This window comes from Stenella coeruleoalba (genome assembly GCF_951394435.1).
Source record: "Stenella coeruleoalba genome assembly, chromosome: 14".
Lineage (NCBI taxonomy): Eukaryota > Metazoa > Chordata > Mammalia > Artiodactyla > Delphinidae > Stenella > Stenella coeruleoalba.
The window spans coordinates 63945764-63969484 of NC_137160.1; the positions used below are offsets into that span (position 1 = coordinate 63945764).

The window sequence follows — 23721 nt, forward strand, 5'->3', positions numbered from 1 at the left end:
TAAGACCTGAGAATCCAGGGCGGGTTTGGGCGGGGATGGCGTTGAGCCGGGGCCGGTTGGGTGAGGCGGTCCAGCTAGAGGCCCCCGGGAAGACGGGGTTTCGAGGCGGAAGCAGCTCAGCCCCGACGTGGCCGAGCCAACCGCGAGCTCAGCCCAGGGACCCAGGGAGCCGCCTGCGCCGGCCGGCCATGCGCCTGGGCACCAGGAACCACAATTCCCGGCGTGCCCACCGCCCACTTCCGGGGCGGGTCCGAGATACCCGGAAGTAGTTATGGAGCTCGGCCGAGAGGGCGCGGTGTGAGTTGTGTGCCGTTGTTTTCCCTCGCTCGCTGGTCCTGCCGCCGCCGCCGCCATGGGGAAGCGACAGCACCAGAAGGACAAGATGTAAGTTGAGCCGCCGCCGGGAGCGGGCCTGTCCGCACTCTGCGCCGTGCCGAGTCCCTCTCGACGTCACTTCCCCGGGAGCCTCCGCCGTCCCCCGGCGGGGCGGCTCCCTCAGGCGCGGGTCTCTCGGGGTCCTGTCCCCTCGGTCCCTCCGCTCGCCAGCTCTGACCCCGCCGGCTTTCCCCGGGCGCGGTTCTCGCTCCCCAGCCTGCTCACGGGCTACAGCACCTTCCAATTAAAACAAACCCACCTGGCACCACCAGCTGCCACCGAGTTTCTTTGATTTTTTTTATGACAAGAAGAGGAACATCTGTGTCGATCGGCTGTTTTCTGCTTTCCCTTTGAAACCACTCCAGTCGGGCTCTGCCCGCTGCACTGCTCTTGTCGTGATCCTGTAACTTCCGTGCGACTCCATCCGGGGGTCAGTCAGTTCTCAGTCCTCGTTTTGTTGGGCTTCTCAGCAGCGTAGGACGCGGCTGACCGCCTCTCTCCCTCGGAAGCCCTTGTACGGTGCCTGGGACACCACACTCTTTGTTTTCAGGCTACCTCAGGGGTCTTTCTTTGTTGGTCTCTTCTGCTGGATCCTCCTCCCCCCGTTCCGGACCTCCTACGTCTCCCCCAGGCTTCCTCTCCATTTACATCCTGCCCGGTGGGATCTCTCCAGTCTTGCTTAGGACACCTCCACTTGGAGATCCGATGGGCTTCTCGAATTCAGTGTGCCCCACGGGGAAGCAACTCTTGATTTTCAGCACTTGAGCCTGTTCCTCCCCCATTTTCCCATCTCAGTGGTCACACCGCTCTCTCCTCGCTGGGGGTCAGAAGCCTGGGAGTTTCCTTTAGCTCCCTCTGCCTCCTGTCCATCAGTACGTCCTGCTGGCTCTTCCAGGAATTGACCGCTTCGCACTCGTCCACCAGTCCTCCCACAGGTGAAGTTGATGCCAGCTCCTTGAAGCTTTGTAGTCGCCCTCAGATTGGTTTTCTGCTGCCTATTGCTTGACTCTCTGCACACAGTAGCCAGAGTCATGCTTTGAGGACTTATGCTGGATCAGGGTCCTTTCATCCCGCCTGAAGCAAATCCAGAGTCCTCCCACGGCCCCTGAGGCCCTTTGTGATACGACCACCACCTGCGTTTCCATGATCAGTGGCCCCGTGCCCCCATGTGCACTCTTTTTCAGTGGCTTTGCCCTTCTTTGGGAACACACTAGCTTTTCTTGCCTCAGGTTTTTTTTTTTTTTTTTTTTTTTTGCGGTACGCGGCCTCTCACTGATGCGGCCCCTCCCGTTGCGGAGCACAGGCTCCGGACGCGCAGGCTCAGCGGCCGTAGCCCACTGGCCCAGCCGCTCCGCGGCATGTGGGATCCCCCCGGACCGGGGCACGAACCCGTGTCCCCTGCATCGGCAGGCGGACTCTCAACCACTGCGCCACCAGGGAAGCCCTTGCCTCAGGGCTTTTATACGTGATTAGTCGGCTTGGTCCCTCTGCCCCGGAAAGCTCTCTCCCCAGGTCTTCGTGTGGCCAGCTGCTTCTCATTGTTAACCCTGCCCTTTGGAGCAGGACCGTTTGGGTTTGCTTACTAGTTTGTGTATCCCCTTGTTCTCTTGTTTTTTCACTATGTGCCTGACACATAGTACGTGTTAAAAAAGCATTTTCCAAATGAGTGAAATGATTTCGGTTATCAACTTCTTACTTCCAGAGACTATTCTTTTTATAAAGAGGTGGTAGTAAGATTATCTCTCTCTCCAGGTACATTACCTGTGCTGAATACACTCACTTCTATGGTGGCAAGAAACCAGGTAAGGCATGAAATCCTTCTGTTCCTTTTGGTGTGTGTGTGTGGGTATAATTAAGGAATGATGTCTTCACAATGCAGTAAGTGTAAAAATGAACAGTTAATAAGAACATGGAAACTATAGTAGACAAATGGGTTGAGGACACAGTTCACAAAAGAGGAAATACACTAAACATAGGAGGAAATGTTTAATATTGGTGATTTTTTTTAACATAGGTTACAATAATATTTTCTCTGTCAAGTTAATAAAGAATACAAAGAACGGGGACTTCCTTGGTGGCGCAGTGGTTAAGAATCCGCCTGCCAATGCAAGGGACATGGGTTCGAGCCCTGGTCCAGGAAGATCCCACATGCCGTGGAGCAACTAAGCCTGTGTGCCACAACTACTGAGCCTGTGCTCTAGAGCCCACGAGCCGCAACTGCTGAGCCCCCACATGTCACAACTGTTGAAGCCCACATGCCTAGAGCCTGTGCTCTGCAACAAAGACAAGCCACCGCTATGAGAAGCCTGCTTACTGCAACAAAGAGTAGCCCCTGCTCACTGCAACTAGAGAAAGCCCGCGTGCAGCAACAAAGACCCAATGCAGCCAAAAATAAATAAATTAAAAAAAAAAATGCAAAGAGCAATAATACCTAAAGCTATCAAGGCTGCAGTCAAAAGAGCACTGTCATGGTCACTGGTGGAAGCAAAACTGGCCCAGCCTCTTGGAAAGCAAAGCCAAGAGGGAGCCCCACAGCAGGGATGTTAGTTAGGGTTGTGGCAGAAACCCACCTGCGGTATGTACTTTTTCCTCTAAGCTCTTTCTTGATGTACCCCACGTTTTGGTTCTGTCTAGAGAAAGGTATTAGTACACAGCAATTTTTGCACTGGGTAATTTACATCAGCGTTTTCTTTTGTTTTTTTCTTTTTTTTTTAATCTTAACAGATTTTTATTTTTTTATCGATGTATTGTTGACCTGTAACACTGAGTGACTTCCAGGTGCACAATGCAGTGGTCTGATATTTCTGTGCATTGCAAAACAAAACCCAAAATAGGTCTAGTTACCGTCTGTCACTACACACAATTATTATTATTATTTATTTATTAAAATTTATTTATTTTATTTATTTTTGACTGTGTTGGGTCTTCGTTGCTGCACGTGGGCTTTTTCTAGTTGCGGCGAGCAGGGGCTATTCTTTGTTTCAGTGCGTGGGCTTCTCATTGCAGTGGCTTCTGTTGTTGAGGAGCATGGACTCTAGGCGCACGGGCTTCAGTAGTTGTGGCACACGGGCTCAGTAATTGTGGCTCGCGGGCTGTAGAGCGCAGGCTCAGTCGTTGTGATGCACGGGCTTCATTGCTCCGCGGCATGTGGGATCTTCCTGGACAAGGCCTCAAACCGTTTCCCCTGCATTGGTAGGTAGATTCTTAACCACTGAGCCACCAGGGAAGCCCCCCACACAATTTTTAAGATATCATTGACTACAGTCCCCATGCCGTGCGTTTCATCCCCGTGACTTACATGCACTTTTTCTTAAAACGTAGTTGACTTGTTGATAGAGCACATACGTGAAATTTTTTACAGAGTAAGTTTTCTGTCCTTTATTTTCATTTTACACAGATATCGCACAAACAGATTTTCGTCGTCTACCTTTTGACCACTGCAGGTAAGAGTTTGGAGAGTTTAACCTTTCCCTCGTGATTGTTCTCGGGTACTCAACTGTTTGACAGTGAATCTGATCCCTGGAGATGCAGGTGTAGCTTCTGTCTGCGTTCTCCCACCCAGATCTTCTGTGGACTGGAAGAAGGGACCCAGCAATGGAAAGAAATGATGATGGTTTTCTGCTTGTTCTGTGTCTCCATTTATGTGCATTGTCTTTTAACCTTGTTCTTACCTACAGAGGCAGGTAGGCTCTGTCATCAAGCCTGCCTTATAGTTGAGAGAATCAGTGCTTTGAAGAGTGAGCTCCCTCTCCCAGGTATCCCATCTAGGAAGTGGTCTGACTCTGAGCCCAGGGCTTTCATGCTTTCCTTTTGGTCCAGAGTCTGAGTAGTAACAGCAGCCCAGAGAGTCCTGATACTGTGGCCCCTCCCCCTTCCCTGAGAATGCAGGTCACTGTGGGGGCGGGGAGGGACCCAGCTGCACAGCCACTTGGATGTCTCTTCCCACCCTTGTTAGACTAATGAACCCCAACACATTGGGGCTTGGGGGAGTGGGCAGGTCTGGTGGTCCCCATGGGCTTGAGTTTCCCCAGGTTTGAGCAGTGGTCAGCTCTGTCCTGGACACACGTGTCTACACAGCATTCTCCCCATCTTGCCCTCCTCTCCCTCCGACCAAAGTTCTGATACCATAGGTCAGGGTGAGCCTTGAGAGCTCACCAAGCTCTCCTGGTGATCCCACAACTATGGTGAGGCAGGTCAGCCGATACCACAGGGCAGTGAGGGGGCAGGGGAGGCTGGGGGTGCAGCCGCTGAATCTGCCCAGGGCTTCCAGGAGGCTCCCCACATGGTGAGTGAGGGCTTCACCTGTTTCGCTTGGCTCAGGAAGTATGAACAAGTGAGGCCCAGACATCATCAGCTGCATTTCTCACCACCGCCACCAGTTTTGTCATCAGCCTCCTGGAAATGTAGTCTTGTAAATTGGTTCGATGGAAATCTTTGGTTCCCAGTTCTTCCAAGAGGTCTCTGCTCTGTGTCTCGCCCATTTTGTAACTACCTTGGGTTCTGGGTAATACGTGCTTTGAGAATGTGCCCTTCAGGCCCTGTTAGGAGAAGATGCATGTTCACTGTCTTGCTGTTTGGAGCTTGCCTTGTTGTTGGGTCCTGCTCTGGTCAGTCCCCAGCAGTACTACTGGGTTAGAGTAGAAGGTTGGGCCAGAGGGGGCGGTGGTGAGGACTCTCCACAAGGGCTCCCTGGGGCAGCATTCGGGGAGGTGACCCCAATGCTGCCAGGCTGTCCAGGTCCTGGTGCCTGACCTGTGCTGACCGAACTCATAGGTGACTGATATACAAACAAGCCAGGTCAGCCAGGGCTCTTGATGACTAGTGATGGAGACCCCATGCCAGAAGAAAAGGTTATTGGCTCAAGGAAGTCCACTGGATACCATCCTCCTCCACCTGTGGGCTCTGCTTTTCCTAAGCAGACCCTCCACGAGGCAGGAAGTGGCCTTCGACACCCATATCCCTGCACTGGAACTTACCCAGGGCTCCCGGGCGTCAGGTCTTGTCTGAGTCACTTACCCACTCCTTGGAAACATGGCGGGAACGGAGCCTGCTGTGCAGCCAGGAGCAGGCAGGGCTCCTCCAGACCATGGTAACCCCGCGCCCCCAGAGTCTCCTGCGATGGGAGGGGGCAGTGCTCAGCAGTGACCCTGTCCTTCCTCAGTCTCTCTCTACAGCCTTTTGTCTACCCGGTCTGCACCCCCGAAGGCATCGTCTTTGACTTGCTGTGAGTTTTCCCTTGACTTCTGACTAACAGATGTGGTGAGATTGTTGACACCCACTCAGGAAGGGGCTGTGGGGCCAGCTGGAGTGTTTGGGCTCCAGGCAGTGCTGAGCCTGGACACACCGAGGTCCCAGCAGCCTTGGGAGCCCTGGATGGGCCTCAGGCATGGGGTGGCAGTGCTGCTGTGACCTCTGCCTGGAGGGGCATTGGCCTCTCCCCGTGTGGGGGTCCCTAGTGCTCTAATTCGCACCCTGTACCTGTTAGAGTGTTAATGAGCGGAGTAGCTTTCACTTCATGAAGGCAGAGCCATAGTTGAGGCGCATAATTTCCTAGTCCTTCCCTTTGAAGCTTTATGCTCAGTTTTATGTCCCAATGTAAGCCAGCTTCTGTAATTGTCTCATAGTTCAGATTCAGTTTAGAAGATTTGCAAAATACTGCAAAGGAAAAGGGAAAATTGGCCATAATTGCATTGGCCAGGGAAAGCACTGTCAATATCTGTAGTGCTCTTCTTCTGAGAGTGTATTTGTGGTAACCTGTTTGAGATCATACTGTAGAAGATAGTTCAGGATCCATTTTTCACTCAGAAGAGAGCTTTTTTCCCCTATGTCATTCAGAATTCTCTGAAGTGTGATTTTTGATTCTGGCCCAGTATCTCATTGTATGTACGTCTTTTTCTGTTAATGTCATTTATCCATGTTTATGCATAACTAGAGTAAAAACCCTGAACATACTTTGAAGCCCATGTAGCCAGAAATATTCCCCCGTTTCCTCTGATGAGGCAAAAAGTGAAGTGGAGTGTAGCCCCTTCCCAGCTCCCCCTGGAGGCAGACGCCCTGCACTGTGGCCCTGTCGCCAGGCTGCACCCGCCCTCCCGCTGACGCGCACTGTCCTCTTCCCTTCAGGAACATTGTCCCTTGGCTTAAGAAGTATGGGACCAACCCCAGCAACGGAGAGGTAGGTGGCTGTGCAGGAGCTTTGGTGATGCCGGTGAACACCAGGTGTCAGGTACAGGAACGTGGTGGAGGACCCACACCGGTCCTTTCTGGAGTGTTCCCCACTTGTGTGCACATGTGCAGGCATCTGTCTTACCTCGGTCATGGACGCAGTTGATTGGTGACCCCACTGCCCCTTGCTTCCACCCCCGAGGTGTCAGTGCGTCCGTGCGCCCTCCTGTGGTGGCACAGTTCGGGGGGGCATTTGGAGTTCTGCTGTTGCAGATGGTGGTCACACATGCGGTGTACCCCTGGGACTGCTGGACGCTGGGGGCTGCGTTTTCGGCTTGGTAGCTCCTGGCAAGTTGCCCCCTGGAGGAGTCGCACTGTTCCAAACTCTCATCAGCGGCGTGTCAGGGGAGATGCGTGTCCTAGACCCTCGGCAGCTCTAGGAGTCACCTGTCTCTTTGGGTGATGTAACTTGTGGGCACCAGCGTTCTGTGACGTGTACTCTGTGGAGAGTTAGGTTAAGCAGCTGTTGATGTGTCACACGTACAGGTGCAGGAGAGAATCTGGAGTCGAGTTCCAGCATACTTCCCTGCTGGACACCCCCCGCCCCTCCGCATGCCTTGTTGTAAAGCCCCAGGGCGCCCACTTTCCGTTCCTCCTGCTGCTCTCTGTTCACTTCTCAGCTTGCCTTCCCTCTGCCACATTTATTCGGTTGCACCCATTCACTCACAGAAAGGGGTTAGCCTTAGAAAGGGGTGCAGCATGGGGCCTGGCGCTGTGAGCAGAGTGGGACGGGATGCTCACCAGAGGAGGATGGGGGACCTGGGGACGTCTGTGGAGCAGTGCTATGGAAGCTGTGACCTGGGGACGAGGGGAGATGGTGGCAGATAGTCTGAGTTACATCGGGGGGGTCTTGCCATCCCTGGAGGGAGCCTGGCTTCGTTCTGGATGGGCTGGAGGCCAGATGGGTTAAGCCGTAGCGAGCTGTGATCTGGCCTGTTTGGAAGCCTGGCTCTGGCTGCTGTGTCGGGACCAGACCTCCGGGAAGTGAGGGTGGAAGCAGGGAGGCAGCAGGGGCCGTGTACTTTCTGTGCAAGAGGTGCTGGGTGAGCCTGGGCTAGGGTGCAGGCTGAGGAGGTGCAGTGCAGGGGCTAGAGGTGGGCGAGCAGGGAGGGCAGGGCCTTCTGCAGGCCCTGGAAGCCAGGTTGGCTCCCCCAGGGTGTCAGCCTGATAGAAGTCCAGCCTGCGTTGGGGGAGTGGCGGGCAGTGTGGTGACTGGCACTGCGGAGCTGGGAGCTGGGCTGGGTGGTAGTCAGAGCCCTGTCTGCCGGGATGAGGCCTGGTCAGCTCTGTGACAGACCCTGGGGGCCCTGTGGAGAGTGGAGGCTGTCATTGTCATCGTCTTTGGGGAGGCCCAAGAGGACCCGGGTGCGGTGAGGCTAGGGGGAGGGAGGGAGGTGGAAGAGGGGTGTGAGCAGGGTCCTGGTCACCAGCCTCGGACGTGTGAAGTGTCGTGGGTTCAGTCTTTGCTCAGCTGTGCGCTTGTTACCTGTGTTCTGGAGGTGGATGTGTACTCTGGGGCCCTGGGCGGTAGCCTTGTTTTCGGGATGCACCGCCTCCCCTGGGATCAGGCTGCGGCTGTGTCGAGGCTGGGGCTCGCTCCTCTGTCGGTGGGGGCTGCGCTTTGCCATCGCCCCCCAGGCCCCCGTGTTTCCTGATCCACCTCTGGCCCCCCTGTCCTCGGTCTCCTCGGTTACTGTGGCCAGCCGCTCCCCGGGTGCTCCCCAGCCCCACAGCATGCCAATCGCCTGCCCCCAGCCATCACCTCTGCTGCGGGTGTCCTGTCAGGGAGTCTGTGGTGCGTCCTCAAGTGGGGCCCGTGCCCCTCCTGGCCTGTGCCCAGAGTCGCCGCGGCCCTGAGGACCGTCCCTGTGGTGTCAGCTGCTGTGAGCTCCTGTCGCCTCCTGGGACCCCGGGAGGAGGGTGCTGCGTGTGGGTCTCCCTGGGTTGGCTGTGCCTGGGGCGGGCACCCACCATCTGTCCATAGGTGTGTGTGTGGGGGTGGTTGGCTAACGAAGGCAGGGCCGAGGTGACTCAGGGAGTGGGCACTGGGCTGGGTGCAGGGACTGTGCCAGGGGAGGGAGGACGTGGGGCAGAACTGGGTTCGGCCCTGGCGGAAGGATGCCCGGCGTCTCTTCCACGTGGCCCTTGGAGCTGGCCCTTGGTTGCTGCAGGGCCTGTGCCTCCCCATCCAGGGTCTCCCTGCTGCCCCCTCGCTTCCTCTGACAGAGGCCTCCCCACTGGGCAGCTTTCCTCCAGCTGCTGGACTTTGCTTTATTGTCCAGGTTCCTGGAGAAGAGGTGAGCCGCAGACGAAGTCCAGAAGTTTTGAGAAAGGATCCCGTCCCATCCCCTCTTGGCATTTGCGTGTATTGACTCCTCTTCCCCCACGTTGTAGTGCCTGGTGTTTCTTGGGTCGTCACACAGCAGAACAGCAGGGCAAATGCCTGGGTCCCCACTGCCCAGCTGAGGAGATATTGATTTGGCCAAAAAGTTTGTTCAGATGCCTCTGCCCTTTTTCATGTGAGTTACTTGTTATTATTAATTACGCTTTTTTCAGAAACTGGACGGGAGGTCCCTGATCAAGCTGAACTTTGCAAAGAACAGTGAAGGTGAGTAATTCTTTACAGTCAGTTTTAGGATTGGCCCGCAGGACCCGAGGCCCCCGCCTCTCACCAAGTTTTTGTTCCTTTCTGATCAGGCTGGAGGCTTGCTTTTGATTTCTCAAAGGCTAATAATTTTTTCTTAAAGGTCCAGATAGTTGTTGGTTTTTTTTTGCGGTATGCGGGCCTCTCACTGTTGTGGCCTCTCCCGTTGTGGAGCACAGGCTCCCGACGCGTAGGCTCCCAACGCGTAGGCTCCCGACGCGTAGGCTCCGGACGCGTAGGCTCAGCGGCCATGGCTCACGGGCCCAGCTGCTCCGCGGCACGTGGGATCTTCCCGGACCGGGGCACGAACCCGTGTCCCCTGCATCGGCAGGCGGACTCTCAACCACTGCGCCACCAGGGAAGCCCAGGTCCAGATAGTTTAAAGCTGGGGTGGGGGTGAAACCTCCGGCTTGGGGCACTTCTTCCCACAAGGGCACTTGGGCCGTGTGGGCCTCCGGTGGCCTTTATGGGTCCAGCTGGGCCCCACGGGAGACAGGCCCTGCCTGGCTGTGGCTCTGGTCCAGTCATCGCTGGAGACAAGCTGCTCAGGCTGCGGCCCAGGGCAGGCAGCCGGGCAGTGGGTGTGGGGGGTCTGACGGATTTGCCAGGTGGCTCTTGGGCTGGTTTCCACTTGGCACTGGTCATAAAGCCCCAGTCCAGGCCTGGGGTCCTGCTCTGCACTCCTCCACACCCTCCATTGTTCTCATTGGCCAGACGCCTGCGCCAAGGCGACCTCCGTGGACACCCACCTTGTTCTCGGTTCTCTGTGGGCCTGGCGCCGTGCCCTGGGCGCGTGCGGGTGCTGTGGTTGAGGTCGGTGTCGGGGCTCACTGGGCGGGTGTGTTCCGGGAGATGCTGGAGCAGCTGAGGCTGGCCTGGCTCCCAGCAGGTGCCAGATGGCAGTGAACGAGCAAGCGGGCCTTGGTGACTAGGAGCACAGCACCCCATGGATGGTCCCTGGGTGCCATGTGGCTCCCTGCTCTGAGAGCGGGTGATTCGGGGAGGCCCTCGGTGTGTCTCCTTCACAAGTGTTTACTGAGCGCCTGCTGTGTGTGAAGACCAAGACAGGCCGGGTCTCTCCCGGAACAAAAGGGAGGGAGGAAATTGGAAATGAGATCACTGTAGTGCGTCAGGTGCTGCATGTAACAGGTCAGAGGTAAAGCAGGGTGAGAGAGGGTCACAGGACGACTCGCTGACAGGGTTTGAGTATAAATCTGGGGGGAGGGGGAGGAAGGGCAGGGGAGGGGAGCCCTGTGGGGATGTGGAGAGACCATTCCAGGCAACGGGCTCAGCCTGTGCAAAGGCCCCGAGGCACAGCCAGGAGTCCAGTGTTGCTGCATCAGGGTGAGCGGAGCGGGAAGCAGGGTCTGTGGTCCAGAGTCAGGTGGGATGGGGTGCAGAGCAGTCATGTGGGGCTCGGGTGGCCACGGGAGAACTCAGAGATTACAGCAAGAAAGATCTGACCTAACTTTGCCTTTTTTAAAATTTTTACTAAAAAAAAAAATTTACTAAATTTGATCTAGAGATTGCCTTTTTTTGGCTTTGTTTTGTCTTTTAATTAAAATTTTTTTTTTAAATTAATTATTTTTGGCTGCGTTGGGTCTTCGTTGCTGCGCGTGGGCTTTCTCTAGTTGCGGCGAGCAGGGGCCGCTCTTCGTTGCAGTGTTCAGGCTTTTCTTGTTGCAGAACATGGGCTCTAGGCGCGTGGGCTTCAGTAGTTGTGGCATGCAGGATTAGTAGTTGTGGCTTGCGGGCTCTAGAGCGCAGGCTCAGCAGTTGTGGCACACGGGCTTAGTTGCTCCGTGGCATGTGGGATCTTCCTAGACCAGGGATTGAACCCATGTCCCCTGCATTGGCAGGTAGATTCTTAACCACTGTGCCACCAGGGAAGTCCTCTTTTTTTTTTTAAAGACAGCATCATTTATTTTCTTTCTATTTTTTTTTGTTAATTAATTTGTTCTTGGCTGCATTGGGTCTTCATTGCTGCATGTGGGCTTTCTCTAGTTGCAGCAAGCAGGGGCTACTCTTCATTGCGGTGGGCGTGCTTCTCATTGCGGTGGCTTCTCCTGTTGCAGAGCATGGGCTCTAGGTGTGTGGGCTTCAGTAGTTGTGGCATGTGGGCTCAGTAGTTGTGGCTCACAGGCTCTAGAGCACAGGCTCACTAGTTGTGGCACACGGGCTTAGTTGCTTCACGGCATGTGGGATCTTCCTGGACCAGAGCTCGAACCTGTGTCCCCTGCATTGGCAGGCGGATTCTTAACCACTGTGCCACCAGGGAAGTCCCAAGTTGACATTTTCAGGGATGTGAAAGTAGAGAGAATTCAGGACTTCCCTGGCAGTCCAGTGGTTGGGACTCTGCACTTCCACTGTGGGGGGCCCAGGTTTGATCTCTGGTCTGGGAACTAGGATCCCGTGGTGTGACCAAAAAAAAAAGAAAGTAGAATTACTGTGTGACTCCCCCATATCCATCCCCAGCTTCAGCTCCCATCCATTGTCAACGTGTCTGATTTTACTTATGCTCGCATTCTGCACCTACTCAGGTGATTTTAAGCAGATCCTTGACATCATACTATCTTGTGCTTAAGTACTTCAGTGTGCATCTCTAAAAGCTAAAGATTTAAGAAATAATAACCACAATACCGTTGTCACATCTAAAAAGTTAGTAGGAATGCCGTAGTATCATTGACTGTCCAGCCAGTGGTCAAGTTTCCAGAATGCTCTCATAATTATTTTTTGTAGTTTTGAAATCAGGATTTTTAGAGTCCATACAACTCAAGGTCTTTCATCTCTAAGTGTTCCCCTTTCTGCAGTGTTCTTGCTGGGACTTGAACAGGCTCCCTGGCTGTGGGCGGGTGTTGGTGGGATGGGGCAGGGCACGGAGGGCAGCCGGGGCTGGTTGCAGTAACCCAGGCGAGGGACGCAGGAGGTACGGGGACGAGGCAGGGTCTGAAGGATGGGCTACTGGTGGGTGGGCAAGGGTGACGGATGCCCGAGGTGGAGAGGGAGGCCAGGTGGGCTGGGGGCTGACAAGGCCGACTTTGCTGAGGAAGACCCTGCAGGGGTTGGGTCTTGCGGGATGAATGGGAATTCATGCTCTTGGAGGAGGAGCTTGAGCTGTGGGCTGTCCCTCGGGTCGCCCTAGTTGTGCTGACGCAGGATTCCACCTCTCCCGCTCTCTGACCTTGGCTCTCTGACCTTGGCTCTCTGACCTTGGGTGTGTGCCTCCTCTCCAGGGAAGTACCACTGCCCTGTGCTGTTCACCGTCTTCACCAACAACAGCCACATCGTGGCCATCAGGACCACTGGCAACGTCTACGCCCACGAGGTGGGTCCTTGGGGAGCCCCAGGCCGGCTCATGGGGTGAGAGCCACCGGCGCATCCAGGAGATGGCAGGGCCTGCTCGTGTCCTCCAGACTGGACCGGGGCAGTTCTGCCCACTGAGCAGGTCCTTGTTCCCTGGTGCCCCCCACAGGCATCGGCAAAGACCTTGGAGGGACCTCAGTTCCTAGTGCCGCCCCAGGGGATCACATGTTGTGGGGGGGGGGTCCCGATTTCCACACCCGTCCTGCTCTGGGCCTGCTTTGGGCTGGGTGCAGATGGCAGGGCTGTGGCCCCATGATGCGGGAAACCCTCCCTAAGCCTTTTTCATGCCCATCCATGGAGGTTGGCCCCGCGGGGCTCTGGGGTCATGGATTCGGGTGGCTCATTGGGAGACAGATGTGTGACAACAGCAACCTGTCTGGGGCGCAGGAAGCCCCGCCCCTTGGTGGCACATACTTGTCTCCCCCACTTGGTCCTTTCCCTACCTCTGGGTGGGCTCTGGGCTGCCAGGTCGGGGGGCAGGCAACATGACAGCGGACTTTCTCCTGGCTTTAGGCGGTGGAGCAGCTAAACATCAAGGCCAAGAACTTCCGAGACCTGCTGACCGACGAGCCCTTCTCCCGGCAGGACATCATCACCCTACAGGTGGGTGTCCCCTTCCCTGCCTGCCCAGGGACCACCCGCCCAGGACCTTGGCTCCTCCTGCCTCAGTGGTCTCGCAGCCCCCTGCCTGTGTAGCTCCCAGCTGTCCCGGCCGTTGGCAGAGCCCCTCCCACCCTCCCTGCCCTCAGTCACCCTGGGCCTCCACACAGGCAGCCTGCTCAGTCCGGGGCTCACTGCTCCCCTCTGAGGCCGCCCCTGCCATGTCAGGGCCCTCGTCTCTGCCCCCAGAGCCACCTCCATGTCCCAGCAGCCCCGTTGCAGGCCTGAGGGCTGGGGCTGGTGTGCTCAGGACCCAGGGACGAGTGTAGGGTGTGCCTGTAGGTGTCAGAGCCCCGAGTGAGTTCATGAGAACCCGGCCCTAGAAAATCAGGGTGTCTAGATCCTCCTGTGTGGCTCATCCCGTTCTAATCAGAGGCCGGTGCATGGCTCTCCCCAGTGATGGGCTCACTGTCCCCAGAGCAGACCGTGGGGTCAGTCTGGCAGCCGGGCTGAAGGGGGGCGGCCTGCAGGAGGCCTGGAGGTGGGCACCCCACGTCCCACGCTAACAGCCAAGGGTGCTCGGCTGTGTGCGGGGAGAAGGGGACGCAGCTGGCTGAGCCGCCATCTGTGCCACTGTCCCTGCCCCACCCCTGCTCGTCACCCTGCACAGGGCACAGTCCCTGCTGACCTGCAATGCCCATGCAGCCCCCAGCCTCTCCCCTCCAGCCTGGTCCCTCTGCCGGTCCACCCGTCCTTTGCTGCCCAGCAGCCACACGGCCCAGGATGGGTCTGGCTGTGGTGCCAGGCTCACTGCCACATGTGTTCTTTTTGCCATAGGACCCCACCAGTTTGGACAAATTCAATGTCTCCAACTTCTTTCATGTTAAGAATAACATGAAAATAATAGACCCAGGTATGTATGGCCAGGGCTGGCCCGGGTGCCAGGGACTTAGGTAGAAGAGCCTGTGCTCCTGGGTGAAGCCCCTACCTCCCTGAGGCTTGAGTGTCTGGGAGTCTCACCCAGGTTTTCACAGATCTTGCATTTCCTGAGCCCACGCTCCATTGTTCTGTGCTGGGGTTGGCAGACCACCCTGGCCCATGCCTGCCATCGGGGGCCAGACATGTCGGTGCCAGCCGGGCCATCACCATGGTGCCCGGCCTGGCCATCTCCCTGCCACCCCCGCACCATCAGGACTTGGCTCTAGGTCTCTCAGAGCTGCTTTCTTTCCCATGTGTTCGGGGGCCTGGATGGGCCTTCTCCTCAGAGATTGTGTCCCACCACAGGGATGGGCCATTCGTGCCCGCCGCTGGGTGGGTATGGAGGTCCCATGAAGGGTGGTGACTTCTCGTGGCCAGGGGTCCTGTGATGCGAGGTTGTGACCCCTGGGGCTGGGGCCGGTCTGGGGACAGGGCAGTGGCCTCGCTCTTTCTTCCCCCACTGGGTCCTCCCTGGGTTGTTGTGACCAGGAGGCTGTGACTGTGACAGAAGCTCTGGTCACTTCAGACTCATTTCCCGGCCGGGGCTCAGTGGCTCTGGCCTCCTGTCCCCGTCACAACATCTGGGGATGCTGCTGGGTCTCGGCTGCTCAGGGCGACTGTGCTGTTTTGTAGATGAAGAAAAGGCCAAGCAGGACCCATCTTATTATTTGAAAAACACGAACACGGAGACCCGAGAGACGCTGCAGGAGCTCTACAAGGAGTTCAAAGGGGACGAGATGCTGGCGGCCACCATGAAGGTCCCCGAGAAGACAAAGGTGGACAGGTTGAACGCTGTGAGTAGGCAGCAGGCCTTGCCGCTGCCCTCTTTGCCCCTTGGGGCACTCCTGGGGATGGGGCTGCACTGAGGCTGGCCCGGCAAACCTGGGGCCACGGACAGGTGTGGCCGGCCCGGAGCAGATGTGCTAGGTGGACAGCTGCCCGGTAGCTTCAGTGGTTCCTCGCCCCACAGCTGCCTGGGGTATGGGCAGAGTCACTGCCCTGCGAAGCTGGTTACTCGGTGCCCAGAGCAACCTCAGGGGTGCCAAGCTGCTGGGGGGAGGGAGCCAGTGGTACTGGGGGTACCTGGCACCCGTCCTTACCTTCTCGTCCGACACAGCCCACGGTTGGTCCTGGGACCCCCAGTTGGCAGTGAGGGCACCAGGATTTGCACCCTGGCTTGTCAAGCCCCCCTTCCTCTATTCAGGCAGGACCTGGTGAGCTGGGGCTGGGGGACCCTGGGAGGGGGGACCTCTGAGGTGCCCCCCTAAAGAACTGTCCAGAAAACTAAGCGTGCTAAAAGAAGAAGGTTTGTTGTTTATGATCTAATCCCAGCTCTAACACGATGGTTCTTAGAATTTTGGTGTATTTCTTTCTTATGGGAAGAAACTTTTTTGTCCTTCTGTTTAGAAGGAAAAAAATCGTTTATTGAGGCTTATTTTTTCCTGTAGAGACTTAACACATTTAAAAAGAAGCTCCAGTTCTTGGTGCTCTGAACCCCAGAGATGCCCAGGCTCTGCCTGGTGTGTTTTTCTGGGTTTCACTTAACGTGAGAGCTTTGGCAGCCAGGCCTTCAGCCCAGTTGAGACCCATGGGCTGCTGGCTCACTGTGCCCCTGCTCCCTGGGCCCTTGGGGAGAGGCCAGTGTGGGCTGGGCTGTCCTGTCCCCCTTGGTAGACCCCTGCAGGTGCCTGTGGGTGGTGGTCAGGGACACCTTCCTGGAGGAGAGGCACCAAGCAGGGCCTGAGCAGCGGGGTGGCCTCGGGCTGAGGAGCCACCGTGGTTTCTTGGCAGGCCCACTATTCCACCGGGAAGGTCAGCGCCTCCTTCACCTCCACTGCCATGGTTCCCGAGACCACGCATGAAGCAGGTAGTGGCCTTTGTCTCCACCACCAGCGTTAACAGCGGCCAAGGGTGGGGTGCCCTCGTCCATGCCCTTCTCAGCGCTGCTCTGTCGCGCCTGGGCTTTGTGGGCTCGTGGGCAACTCAGGAGTGGCCAGGCACGGCCCCTTTTGAAAGTGGGCTTGTGCTTGGGATAGGGGCGGCTGTCCAGGGGGCTCCCTGGTGATGGGAGGCCCTCCCCATGCTGGGGCCACCCCACCTCAGGCTCCAGCCCAAGTCCCACCTTGGCGTTGCCCCCAAGCCCCCTTCCTCTCCTGTTCTTGGCTGGTCGGGCCCCCCTCCCCCCAGCCCTCCCCTCCCTACATCGAGGAGCCGTCAGGCCCCGCTGCCCCACCCTCCCCGATGCCCCTGGGGGCTCCGGGCCGCAGGCAGGCAGGCAGGCAGGCAGCTCAGGCCTTTCCTTGCAGCTGCCATTGATGAGGACGTGCTGCGCTACCAGTTCGTGAAGAAGAAGGGCTACGTGCGGCTGCACACCAACTTGGGTGACCTCAACCTGGAGCTGCACTGCGACCTGGTGGGTGAGGTGGCCGCCTGCGAGTGCCTGGCTGCTGGGCCTTGCAAGTCCTTCCTCACTGTCGGGGCCGCCTTCCACTGCCCAAGGGCCCTGGGGGTCCTCGGTACCCTTCCCTGGCCGCCATGTGCCTCAGCGGAGCACCTTGCCTTTTTTGTAGACGCCAAAAACCTGTGAGAACTTCATCAAGCTTTGTAAGAAGCAGTACTACGATGGCACCCTCTTCCACAGGTCCATCCGAAACTTCGTGGTGAGTGCTGTGCGCCAGCCTCCCAGTGCCCACGTGCGGAGTCCTGCAGTGACCCACGTGTGCCCGGGGGCCAGCTGGCCACACCAGGCCTCCCGGGGGTGAACCAGGAGGGCCCCATTCTCACCAGGAGCAGCTGGGGGACGGGGGGCAGGGGGGCTGAGGCTCATGGGCACGGCTTCTCACTGGCTGGTTCTTCCTGCAGATACAGGGGGGTGACCCCACGGGCACAGGCACAGGTAGGTGCTCGTGCTGGGCCCCTGGGAACTCTGGCTGCGCCACAGTCTCTGAGGGCAGGGGCGTGGGGACTCTGATAGCCCCACGTGCTGTTTCCTCATTCCAAGGTGGTTGTGAGGCCTCAGCCACAGATGAAGGGTTGGGGGCACGTTACCTCCCACTGGGCCTCCAGGGGCACCCCCTCTGTCCACAGACCAAGGGGGCCTACAGTGGGTGGAGGTTGGGCCCCACCCTGGACGCTGCCCCTCCAAAGCCCCCCTTAGCCTGCCAGCTGCTTGGGCCAGCTCATCCCTCACCCTGTGTGGTGTGAGCAGGAACCACCCGTCTCCTTGGCACTTTACTCCCTGTTCTGTGGGCCGGGCCCTAACCAGGGGCTCTGAGGGCCCTGGGGCTGCGGGGGTGTCCTGCGGGGCGGGGGGTTGGTGATGAGGACCCCAGGGATTGCGCACGGGTTTTTGAGCTGGGCCGCATCCCAAGAGCTGCGCTCAGCTGGGACCTGGTCATTCTTGCTGCCACGTGCCCCCTCCTCCTCCAGGGGGGGAGTCGTACTGGGGAAAGCCCTTCCGAGACGAGTTCCGGCCCAACCTCTCGCACACGGGCCGCGGTGTCCTCAGCATGGCCAACTCGGGGCCCAACACCAACAAGTCTCAGTTGTGAGTCAATGGGCGGTCATGGGAGGGGCCCGGGGAGGGGGTGGCTCCTGCACGTTCTCCGTCAGCCTCGCCCTACATATTGTGCCCTCGACCCCGAATCCAATCCAGAAAGTGTGGGGACACGCGCAGACGTGCCTGAGCGCTGGGCCTGTGCACCTGCACGTAAAACGAGTCAGCCGGCAACCCCACGCCTCGTGGTGGTGCCTGCGACAGGCCAGGGCGGCACCAGATGTGGGTGTGGATGTGGATGCCTGGCCGGGGGGCGGAGACCCAATGAGGGGTCGGGAATTCTGCTGTGAGTGTTTTGGCGTTAGATGCCCGGGTCACCCACCTTGGTCCTAGTAGGTCTAAGTTTTGGTGCTGAGAGGGTGAGAACAGGCTAGATGTACAGGCTTGGGCGGCCTGTGTCCAAGTGTCTGGGGGGTGGGGGCCTGTGTCCAAGTGTCAGTGGAAGGTGGGGGGCGGCGCAGGGGAGCTGCAGGGCCTCAGAGGAGAGTGTTTTCCCAGGAGCCACACGCTGCCTGCGGAGGTTGGTTTGGGCCACATGGCCACTGATGGCGCGTCGAGGACGGTTTGGGTGGCGGCTCGCATGCACCTTTGCTGGCTTCACCTGCAGAGCCGCCTGGCTTGGTGGAATGGGGCCCCAGGTGGAGTGTTTCTCTCCCGCTCAGCCTTCTCTAGGAGCTTTATGAGTTCATCTACGTTTCTTGATTCATGATTCTTAAAAATCCTTAATTTTTTACCTGTGTTCCAGATATTTTCCCAGACTTTAAAAATTTCGGGGAAAGGTGGCACATGTTTTTACATCTCTCCTGTGGCATTTCCACTTGTGCTTCAGGAGTCCCCAGTGCCATCGTGCGTGTGTCTCGGGGAAGTTGTGGAAGGCTTTGGTTTTGGGATCTCACTTGTCCGTGGTGATTGTGTGTGACGTGGGCACAGCGTTTGTTTCCTCCCAGTTGTGCTGGTGTCACTCAGAGCAGTCCCCTCCCCAGGTGGATGGCAGCCTTGCTGGCAACTGAACAGTCAGGATGCCCGTCACAGTCTGTCAGGTAGCTAGTTGGCCCCTCGGCCATTGCGGGCACTGGTGGAGTGGGGAGGGGCCCCCGAAGGGCGGAACACGCCCTCCTGCCTGATGGGTGGTCCCCTGTCTTAGGTGACTTGTTCCCAGTGATTTCCCTGCTCATCCTCCAGTGGAGCCCCTGAGAGAGCTTCCCACAGAGAAAGCACTTCCCGCCAGCCATGAGGGCCTCGGGTCGTCCTCCTCGTGCCCCGGCACTCGGCACCTTCCTGTGGGAATTGGCTCTCACTCTGTTTGTTGTTCCTTCCGCCAACATTACACTTAACCTGCTCACACCAGCTCCGCACTGCGCTCTGCAGTGAGTTCCAGGAGGTCCACCCTCACTATTTGTTTGCACGTTGCTTTGGCTTTGATTGCTTATTCTCTAATCTGGATTTTATTTTAATTGGAGCGATGTGACGTGTGTTTTATTTATTTATTTAATTAAAAAAATTTTTTTGTGACGTGTGCTTTGGAACAACGGACGTGCGTGGGGTAGTTTCCATCTAAGGATGTGCCTTGACTTCTCCTTGGATGTCTTCTATCTTCTAATGCGATTTTACAGTTTCTTCACATGGGTCCTTTGCCTTCCTGGATAAAGCAATTCCTTAAGGATTTTGTAGTTTGTGATATTTTTGTAAACAGATTTTTTTTTTCCCTAATTCTGGGTGGTTATTTTTCATGTAAAGAAAAACTATTATTTAGGCACTTCATCAAATTCTCTTATATTTCCAGTAGTTTACTGAAACTGTCTTAGGCTTCGTAGACATTCACGTTATCAGCTTGAGGGGATGTCCTCTCCTTCCTGGTGCAAACATGGTCCCCTCACCATCAGGCTGTGTGTGGGAGGACATGGGCTCTGTTGCGTCACCCGATCAGGTTTGCTGTTGGGCCTACTTTTTCAAGCGAGGTTGCTGAGTTTGCAGATGCTTTCCTGTAGCGTCTGTCACTGTAACATATGCTGTTTTTCTCCCGGAGGCTGTGGGCCAGCCTTTCTGCTGTGTCCGTGTGTCTGTCCTGGCCAAGATTGTAGACTGCTGCTCCCTCCACATGGGGGCCGGCCTGGGTCATCTGTGCAGGTTTGATGGGGATCCGAGTACCGTGGGAGCTGCCCATGGGGCGAGGTGGCTGGCACCTTCTGGGGGGACAGCTGACCAGCTTTGGAGGTGAGGCAGCTGTTGTGACCTCGCTGGGCAGGGATGGCCGCAGAGCGTCCTGCTGACCCTTGGGTGGGCTTTGCTGCTCCGGCCAAGCACTGATTCACATTTTGCTGGAATGGGACTCACCCATCTCTGGATTCTCAGCCTGTGTCCATGCATCCCCCTCTCTCCCCATCCCTGACCACATCTGTGTCCGTTCTTCCTCAGGGCTTACAAGGGTTGTCTGCTCTCACTTTCTCTGTAGTTATTTTCAGTTTCTACTTCGAATTGCTTCTTCCTGGTTTCTGTTCTCTCCTTTCTTATCGGCCTGTGCGTCCCCCGCCCACTGCTTGCTGGTGGCTGGTGGTTCCGTCTCTCTCATCCTGGCAGGGCTATGTGGCAGGTTTCTTAGCCCCATGGGGCTGGGTGGGTGCTCTGCGTGCTGTTGGCAGGGCCGGTGGTGTCACCTTTTATTATTATTTCCAACTCTGCTTAAATAGCCAGTAAAACCACTGCTGGATTGGTGGCGGTTTTCTCTTTTTATTTCTAATATTATCGGGTGTTTTGTCTTTTCAAAGAGCTAATTTTAGACTTTATTTCCTTTCTGTTATGTCTTGGTCTCCCTTTTGTTGTTTTTCTGTTTTCCTCCTGTTACTTTAGGTTTATTCCATTCTCTCTTGAGTTTCTTTAACTGTGTTAGAAGTGAGAATAGGAGACCTGCCTGGCGGCCGGAGGTCGGGGATGCACAATTCCACGATTTTTGACGTCTGGCAGCCCGATGGGCTTGGAAGGTGTGCGCTCCCTGGGCAGCTGCTGACGCGTGTTGATGGAGCTCGGTCCCGCACGGGCTGTGGGGATGTGGGGGCATTGCTGCACTTCTCTGGGGACTGCTCCATGTTGCGACCATCGCCACACTTCCTGCCTGTATCCCTTCTGTCTGCTTCCATCCTTCTGCTTTTAGCCTTGTAGATTCTTGAAGTCTTAAAGCAGTATCTTACACAGCACACACCTAGATCTTGGTTTATTTTAATTCAGCCTGACAGTCCTAAGTGTATTTAACTTTCTAGTCACTGTGCTGCTTCTGGTGATCTTAATTTGTTTTCTACTTAGTCTTTTCTTCTATTTCTTTTTGTTTCCTTCTTTTCGCTCTCTCCTGGTTTGGAACTTAAGACGTTTTCCTTGTGGCCACGAAGTACATCCGTCTAATGTCTGAAGTTACTGGTTAGCGCCCCCCCCCCCCCCCCAGTCAACCCGCCGGCTCTCACATCCGTGTCCTCGGGGAGTTTAATTTGCCTTTTTTAAAAAATTAATTTATTTATTTTTGGCTGTGTTGGGTCTTCGTTGCTGCATGCGGGCTTTCTCTCTAGTTGCGGCGAGCAGGGGCTACTCTGTTGTGGTGCGGTGGCTTCTCTTGTTGCGGAGCACGGGCTCTAGGCGCGGGCTTCAGTAGTTGTGGCACGTGGACTTCAGTAGCTGTGGCTTCTGGGCTCTAGAGCGCAGGCTCAGTAGTTGTGGCGCATGGGCTTAGTTGCTCCATGGCATGTGGGATCCTCCCGGACCAGGGCTTGAACCCGTGTCCCCTGCATTGGCAGATGGATTCTCAACCACTGCATCACCAGGGAAGCCCCCTAATTTGCCCCTTTTTATACCAAATTAAACATGAAGATTTTTGAGGTTGGCCCTTGTGTCCCTTTCCCACGTGTGTCTGTGTCTGGACCCCTTCTTGCTTGTTGCCTCCTTTCTTCCGGGCTACAGTCTGTGGTCCTGTAGTCAGTCTCTTGATGGGACGGGCTGTGGGCACAGCGTCGGCCCAGTAGGAGGTTGGCGGCGGTCAGGCCTGGAGGCAGAGCCCCTGCCCCTTTCTGCACGGCCTGGTAGGGGGCTGAGGCAGGCAGGTGGGGAGGCGCAGGCTCTCCCTGACCATCCCTCTTTCCCCAGCTTCATCACCTTCCGCTCCTGCGCTTACCTGGACAGGAAGCACACCATCTTCGGGCGGTAAGGAGCTGCACATGAGGTCTGTGTGTGTCGGGGGTGGCCTGCTCCCACTTGCCCCATCTGTGTCTCTGCACAAGTGGGGGCTTGGGGCTTCTCTGGCGGGGGATGGGGGTGGGCAGGGAGTTGGGCCCTCTGGACCTGAGACCCGTCCCAGTGGCCTACCCAGCGCCCTGCCTGCACCCTCAGGCTCTCCCTTGAATGGTCCCGAATCTTAAAGCTGGGCCACATCCTGTCTCTCTCCCCATCTCCTGTCTGGAGCTCGGTACCCATCCTGTGAAGGCCCAGATGGTATTTCCAGCTCTGTGGCTTCACGGTCTCTGTCACACCCCGTCTCTGGTCATAGCACAAAATCCGCTACAGGCATTATGAGCGTGGACGGGTCCCGATCAATCTTGTTGACAGAGCTGGCAGGCAGCTGGACTTGGCCACCAGCCGGGCCCGGGAACCCCGCCCCTCATCTCTGGGTCCTACTGGCTCCTTCTGGAGCCACTCTGTGCCCCTGGCCTGCACAGGAACATGGCCTTTGGGGGTGCCCTGCCCTGGGCACATTCTCAGGTGCCCCATTGCTCTGCTGCAGGGTTGTTGGAGGCTTTGACACACTGACGGCCATGGAGAATGTGGAGAGTGACCCCAAAACTGACCGCCCTAAGGTATGTGCCCGGGAGCATGGGGGCTGCTCCTCAGGCTTGGCACTGGGCAGGCCCTAGGCGGGCTGGGGGCATGCGCCGGCTCTGCTCACCCCCTCCCGCCCCCACCAGGAGGAGATTCGCATGGACTCCACCACAGTGTTTGTGGACCCCTACGAGGAAGCCGACGCCAAGGTGAGGGGGGCACTCGGGGCCCGTTCCGTCCCCAGGAGCCCCACCCGGCCCAAGGGCTCCAGGCCAGACACTCCCCTGCCTGCCACAGATCGCTGAGGAGCGGAAGAAGACGCGGCTGGAGGCAGCGGCCCTGGAGAGCACAGCCAAGACCAGCCAGCCCCAGCAGGGGAGCCAGGGCCCCCAGACGTACCGCCAGGGAGTGGGCAAGTACATCAGCCCGGTGGTCACGTGAGTCTCCACGGTGCTCTCCCTGCACTTACCGCCGGGGGGTGGGCAGCCGGGGGCACCAGCATGAGCTGGCTGCTGGGGGCGCCTTGGTGCAGGGTGAAGGAAGGGGGGTCGGGGCCTGGTACCCACATGGCAGCTCTCGTCTGCTGCTTCTCTCCCCAGGAAACGGGTAGCAGAGGAAGAGCCCTCCACCAGTGCAGCTGTCCCGGTGGCCAAGAAAAAGCCCAGCCGAGGTTTTGGGGACTTCAGCTCGTGGTAGCAGGCTGGCTGCTCTGGATTCTGGTAGGGACTTGGACTGTGTCCCGAGTTGTCTGCCCTTTGAGCTGCAACTCAATAAAGCTCTGGTCTATTGGCCTGGGTCCTCTTTCCTGGCCTTGGGAGTCCACGGGCCACCTCTTCTCTCCCTGGGTAGGACGGCCTGGCCCTGTCTCCACGTCTGCTCCTCTGCCTCAGTCAGGAGGGTGAAGCCAGCTGGCTCCCGCTGTTCCTGGCAAAGGGCGAGCAGAGGTCCTGGGAGCTGGTGTCTGTCGTCCCCCCAGCCCCTGCCAACTCCTCTCCAGCCTCAGGGCCTGGCCTTGTGCTCACACCCGACCTGGGGACCTGCTCGGTGGTGTCTCTTTCTACTGAAGATCTTCAAAGCCTGCCCTTTCCGCGCCCTCCATCCCACAGTCCTCCTGACTGTGACGCTGCTCCCTTGGCTTCCAGAAGCTCCCATGGAAGCTGAGGGACAGCTGCCTCCTCCCAGGACC

General features: G+C 57.2%; 1 protein-coding gene across 2 annotated transcripts; it reads left to right on the forward strand.

Annotated features, from left to right (window-relative positions):
- The first annotated feature begins 275 nt into the window (after positions 1-275).
- PPIL2 (peptidylprolyl isomerase like 2) lies at positions 276-23507 on the forward strand. 2 transcript variants are annotated; one of them, XM_079943448.1, is made up of 21 exons: positions 276-384; positions 2128-2177; positions 3773-3818; positions 5537-5599; positions 6499-6550; positions 9157-9208; positions 12478-12569; positions 13121-13210; positions 14045-14120; positions 14819-14979; positions 15977-16052; positions 16492-16598; positions 16756-16845; positions 17048-17081; positions 17615-17732; positions 21867-21923; positions 22501-22573; positions 22682-22744; positions 22833-22972; positions 23135-23254; positions 23385-23507. In XM_079943448.1, the coding sequence occupies exons 1-20, from the start codon at positions 353-355 to the stop codon at positions 23229-23231; spliced, it is 1569 nt and encodes a 522-aa protein (XP_079799574.1). In that variant the 5' UTR covers positions 276-352; the 3' UTR covers positions 23232-23254; positions 23385-23507. The 2 variants fall into 2 exon arrangements, with proteins under 2 accessions (XP_079799574.1, XP_079799573.1); XM_079943447.1 differs by lacking the exon at positions 23385-23507 and having other exon boundaries at positions 23135-23354.
- The last annotated feature ends 214 nt before the right edge of the window (positions 23508-23721 follow it).